The 6,372-nt window shown below is 35.1% G+C and overlaps 1 protein-coding gene across 1 annotated transcript in view; it reads left to right on the forward strand.

The window, feature by feature from the left end:
- Window positions 1–6,372, forward strand: part of PCDH17 (protocadherin 17) — an 87,627-nt gene that overhangs the window by 22,225 nt on the left and 59,030 nt on the right. The window contains exons 3-4 of the mRNA XM_009275651.1: window positions 5,026–5,084; window positions 5,240–5,412. Coding sequence (XP_009273926.1) covers window positions 5,026–5,084; window positions 5,240–5,412 — 232 coding nt within the window. The remainder of the gene's footprint in view (window positions 1–5,025; window positions 5,085–5,239; window positions 5,413–6,372) is intronic.

Below are 6,372 nucleotides of genomic sequence, written 5' to 3' on the forward strand. Positions count from 1 at the left end.
AACATGAACTTATTAAAAAAAAAAAAAAAAAGGAAAAGAGATTAATGTAGCCCATTGCTAAAAATATTACCCATAATTCATTGTGTAATGCTTTGCCCAGGCTGGTTCCAACTGTTTCCAGTGATGAAGCTTTCACTTTTTTTTTTTCCTTATGAGATTATTTAAGGTTAATGGATCCTATGAGGAATTTGTTTCTGATACTCTGCTCTTGGCCATAATTTTTCATTTTCCTTTCTCTAAATGAAACTTTTGAAAATCAAAGCCATTCCATTCTAGAATTAATTAATAAAACCTTAACAGTTGACTTTCAAACTACTGAATGGTTTTATTTTGAATTTATAAAATTCAGTATTCCAAATTCGCCATATGAGAGAGATACTTAACAACAACTATAGTTTATCTAAGCCCCTGTGTGGTCTTAATACGCAAGTCCTTACACCTGTAATAGAATGAGTGGTTTCACAGACAGTTGACCATAGCACTTGAAGGGTGTTCTACATATTGTTCATGCAAACACTGGCCAGTAAATGATTCTTCAAGTCACATTATTAGACTGTAGCAATTATATTGTCACATCTGAAACCCCATACCAGTAAAAGTGTGTTTTGCACAGGTTTAATTTGCCTGTTCTTTTACTTTCCTCCTCCTCAACTCCCCGATGAAAAAGGTAACATAATCAAACTGTAAGATATTTTTAAATTTTGGCAGCTTTTGAAAGGTTTATATGCATTCTGATCTCTTTCAAAATGGCATTTTTTATGAGCTTCATCTCTCTGAGAAAGATGTATTAAACGTGTGTACAGAAATCCTCAGGAATTTTTCTGCAACATCGCAGTAATGGCAGTGTTCCTAAAATTTCAAATTTACTCTAGGGTCACATATTAGTACAGATAGATGGAAGAAAGCATTTTTAAGGGGCCATTGTAGCAACTGTGAAAAAGTATATATGTTGAATGGTTTAACAGCATACTTTCATTGGAAATGATCTGGTTCCACTAATCTGTGACAATGAGCCATAAAAACAGGACCTATTCTCTAGGGGAGCTGTGGACAGTTAGGTTGACATCACAGATTTTTAATTCTCCTGTATCTAACCAGGGCAGTGGACAGTTCTGTTTTTTAGTTTTGAGACATTTGTCCCAGTATGTTTTCTTCCTACTAGAGAACTTACATCTTAGTAGTTGGTGACCTAATTGATACTCCAGCCCTCAACCTTGAATCACAGAGATAGAAAACATATCTTTATTATTTAACTCCGGTGACTTTTAGAGATGGATTGTTTCTGGGGGTTTTCTTGGGGGAGGGTGAGGGTGGAGCTTGTTTTATTTTGTTTTTCAGGAGGTTAATGGTGCTGGCATTTGAGTAATTTTTGGTTATTCATCAGGAGATTGTAATTCCATTTAATTCACTTCTGATATGATGCATCTTACTTAGCTTTAGCTATTACACTGAACATCTTGCTGGTACGTACCTAAAGCTAGATGCCCAAAATGGGATGAATTATCTTGTATGCCTCTAATGCTTATAGAGGGATCTTAGCTGATTAGCTTAGAGCAGGTCACTAGCTTTTAGATGGTTATCTGCAGGTGAACTGAAACCTACCTTAAAACTGGAGGCAAACAGAGAGACACAGTGGTTCTGATTTCCTAGAAAGGGCTGTATACCCAGAGAAGAACAAAGAGTTATTTGCTGTTGATTGATAGTTTTTTTAAAGTAGCGCTCATTTCTTAGAGTTACAGCTATGCAGCATAAAGAGGTATGATTAATGCATGAGCTGAAATGTGTAATATCACTTCCATAGATGTTAAAGTGTAAAAATTTTAAGTATATGACCTCTCACTTCAACTGGGATTAAAAACAAAAAGTGTTTAAGGGAGTTAGACATTCGTATCTCTCTGTAATCCGTTGTAAAGCGGATGCTTACCTTTCTAAGATTCCTCTAAACTGCCTAGCCTTAAAATTAGATGTTTGATTATTATCCCAATTTTTGTATAGATATGATCATACATGAAGCAATTCTCTCTTTGCTGCTTGTATCTCAGGGTGCTCTGTTACAGCTCAACACAAGCATCATACTTTCATAGTTCATAGGAGAAGGTCTAATGCTTTTAGAGCAGAAGGAAAAGAATTCAACTCTGAGCTCTGTGGCTGGGGATAGTTATCAAGTATTTACATTTGTTCTTTTGCAGCAATGAACTCACTGTAACATGTCACCCAACCATTTGTATTGCTGCAAAATACAATATGAAGGAAATTGGTCAAATTATTATCGAGTTAAAAGTCAGTAACAATTACCGTAAATACAGAATTTCTCAGAAGTACCTCCCATTTTTAGGATGGCAGCTAATTTGTGGTCATAACTTCTATTTTAAAATTTGTATCTTGGCTAGTCCAGGGTGTGCAAAATGCTGGTTTTGCTATGAAAAAGCAGAAACAAAAAGTATGACCAGTTCTTACTGTGGTCCAGCTTATAGATAAGTTCTTAACACCACCTTTAATGAGGCGCTATAATTAATTCCAGGGTAAAAATCCGACTTTTCTAATGCCAGAGAACTGATGAAAAGGGAGTTTATAGTGGGCATTTTGCCTGACAATGACATGAAAAATGGAAGTGTTGATTCTAGCAGCAGCTGTGTTTAGGAGGAGGCAGACTTCTTATGTAAGTAAAAGCATAAGGTCAGTTTTCCTGGGCATCTACAGTTGAGATATTAGACCTAGAAATAGACATGAGTTCTGCAATTGTAAAGGTTTCTTTGAATTGAGAAGTATTGGGCTCTGTGAGCGTCATAATGATTATATGTCTATATGGGGTGGATTTGCTGCACACGAGAGAGATACTAGCTTATAATTTGAAACAAGAAAAGAATAAACGACAGAATTAAGGCTGCTTCCAAAAAATGAATAACGTTTAAGAGATTACATACAAGAATGCTGAAATATTTGTCTTTGTGCCTCCATTTCCTCCTTTTTTTTTGTTTTTTAATGTTTGTTTTTATAACTGGAAACATATTAAAAGTTAAGACAAGCTTTTGTTCTAATTGCATATATTAAAACTAGGATCTTGTCTGTTTTTAAGCGCAAAGCACTAAACTGCCCCGTAATTGAAGTGTCCAGATTTTAAAAAGTTTGGATACTTGTAGCTGAAATCATCAGCTTCTGAAATGCTGACTTGGAAAAGCAGTGACACAGCACTGAGTTTCATGTCCCAGATCTTCAGAATTCTCCTTCTGTAATATAGCGTATTGTTTGCATTTCTTAGGTAGTATTTAAGAACTTTCATAAGCCCATCTTTTAATAATGCTGCTGAAGAACAAGTATCTAGTTGGACGTAAACACCCAGATTTCCAAATTGTGTGCAACTTTGATATGATAAAAATAATTTAGAATTATAAGTATAGGCACTTTATGCTATATTTTGAAAAGAGATGAGTAAAACCTGATTCTGTCATAGTTTATCATAAAGGAAAATTCACTGATAAAACATCAGATTATTTTTGTAATGACATATACAATGCTATGTACTGCACAGCTTAAATTAGAAACAGCTTCAAAATGTGAACACAATGTGTGTTATAATACTAATTTTTTAACCAAAGGATTTAACTAGAAAGAAGAAAGTACAGTGTAAATTGACTTCATACATGCCAAACAGAAGATAATTCTTTATCTTCCATCCCTTCCCTAAATCACACAAGATACCCATGGTATATAAGAACATCTATTTCACATGTACCTTGAGAGTGGCAGGTGGCTACCTATTTTCTGTTGCAAAAGCAGAGACTCATAAATTTCAGATGTAAGTTCATGCATCTTTTCCAAGCTCCAATATTCCAACCATACAAGCAGTAGCAAATATTTCTAATGACCACCTACCTAAGAAACCAAATCAAAACTAAAAAAATGGAGTGGGGAGTGGCAGGGAAAAACAACTATCTAAGAGATCAGTCACTTGTGTAAACACTTGTTGTGCGACATTAAACCTTACCTTAGGCCTTCTGCTCCATTAATTGAGCTCTGCCTGTGTTACCAATACTGATACTCTAGGTGCTGTTGCAAAAATCATAGCTGCCCTGAAGCATAGTGGTGTGATATGAAGTGATGCAGAAAACAGTAGAAGCTCTGTCACTAGGTCAGCTGCAAGAAGAAATGACGTGTGTGAATGTACAGTATATGGAGTTTTGTGAAAGATGCAGTCTCTCTTTCTCCCAAAGAACTTCAACTGATGATACAAGGGGAATTCAGTTCCCTTTGGCAGGACTCCATGTTGGTCTGGATGCTGTAAATACTTCTGCTTCTACAGTCACTTAGCTCATGCTGCTAAAAATATACTCATGACAGACTTAATGAAAGTATCTTCTTTTAAAAACTACTTGTCTACAACAATCATTGAATGTTCTTGTTTGCATGTGTGGTTCTCATTATTCTGACATAGCTATTAATACTGATGAAAATTAAAGAGAGAAAATCCAAATATTTTCATACTTGCACTTTTCCAGTAGCATTTTAAAAAAAACCCACAGCTAATCAGCCACAAATTTTCTTGATCTTTTTTCTTTTTTTTTTCAATTCAAGAATAATATAGCAATATATGAAATTGTATCACAGCAGTAAGGGCCTCAGAATCCCAGTAGATGATGTAATTATGATTAAAAATTAGTATTATTGAATAATTCACTTTTGTAATATGCAAAAGTAATTTTTTTCTCTCATTTTCAATAACCATCAGTCTTAATATCTAACTAATGAAAAAACATAAACAGTGTCATCTGTCAGGTTACTAACAGAGAATGCCACTTACTGGAGCCTCATTGTTTACTTTAGCAGGTAATTTGTGGACCGGAATCATTTAATTGTTCTGAGCACATAATTACATGCCAGCATTTTCCAATTTAATTAAAATGTACAAATCTGAAGATTAAGGGAATTTTTGAATTATTAATCATTTCTCCTCTAGGAAATCTTGTTGCTCTGCAGGAGATTTGTCCAGTGTACAACTATACGTATTTTTTTCCTTCTCTTTCACAGACAGACAATTTTCCCGCAGAGCCCAATTACATGGGCAGCAGGCAGCAGTTTGTTCAAAGGTAAGGCCTATTAAATAACTTTCTCGGCTTCCCCATTTGCATTCTTGTCAAAATTGCTTTGCCAGAGAGTACAATTCAACTTAGAACAAGTAAATACAACTCTCTCTCTCTCTTTTTTCTCTCTCTCTCTTTTTTTTTTTAAATATGTATTTCAGTAGCTCCACGTTCAAGGATCCAGAAAGAGCCAGCTTAAGGGACAGCGGGCATGGGGACAGTGATCAGGCTGACAGTGACCAAGACACTAACAAAGGCTCCTGCTGTGACATGTCTGTTAGGGAGGCACTCAAGATGAAAACTACTTCAACTAAAAGCCAGCCACTTGAACAAGGTGAGTGAAGCCTCCAATGCTTACAAAAGCGTAAAGTTTAAGCCGTCATTATAAACCTATTAGTATTGCAGTTGCGGTTTATCAGGGTGGAATAGCCCACTGATAATACTATCAGAGAAAACTGTAAATCTTGTAGCTAGCCCAGAGCAAAGAACGCTCAGTATCTTTCGTAATGAACATGAAATGAAACCGCAAGTATCCAAAGTAGATTAAAAAAAAAAAATAAATTAGTACTTTTCTAAAATGATTAGAATATACGTTATCTCTACTGGCATTGCCTGTGATACATTATATACAGTTCTTCTGCCAAAGCGTGATTTGGAAATTCAAACTAGACATGACTGCAACAGATAAAAGAACGCCAGTCATTTACATTCCTCATGTAGTTTGGAGACGAGGAAAAGAAAAGAGACTTGGGATATCAGACGAGTAAAAATGGATCAGAAGATGTTTTCATTTCATGGATGTATTTTCCTATTTGTAATGTTGATTTCACAATTAATAGTAATGTGAGAAGTGTCAAATAATAACATAATCTGATTTTCAGTATAATTTCATTCACATCCTGTGGAGGTACCAAAGATGAGTGTCTGTTAAACAGCTAAAATGACATATCAGGACAATGACAGTGCTTTCTGCAGGCATTCATTCTGACAAACAAGCATGTTTATTTCCTCAAATTCTGTGTCCAATTCATTTTTTTCCAGATGTGTTTTATCTAATTATGAGGTCTTTTATTTCAAAAGAGACACCTCTTTTTTTTTAAAGCATCAGACAGCCTGAGTAGTCCAGCATTGTGTGTGTTTGTGTTTTGCTTCTAGGCTGCAAGAAATAAGGAAGTGCACCACTGAATTATTTTTAAATGTTTTGCATGTTTGCTATTATTTTAGTTTGTTGTGGGGAAGATGATTCAGTGTTAAAAGTATTTAAAAGATTGTTACAAGAGTCAGCCTTAATAAG

This window comes from Aptenodytes forsteri, unplaced genomic scaffold (genome assembly GCF_000699145.1).
Source record: "Aptenodytes forsteri isolate BGI_AS27 unplaced genomic scaffold, ASM69914v1 Scaffold172, whole genome shotgun sequence".
Classification (NCBI taxonomy): Eukaryota; Metazoa; Chordata; class Aves; order Sphenisciformes; family Spheniscidae; genus Aptenodytes; species Aptenodytes forsteri.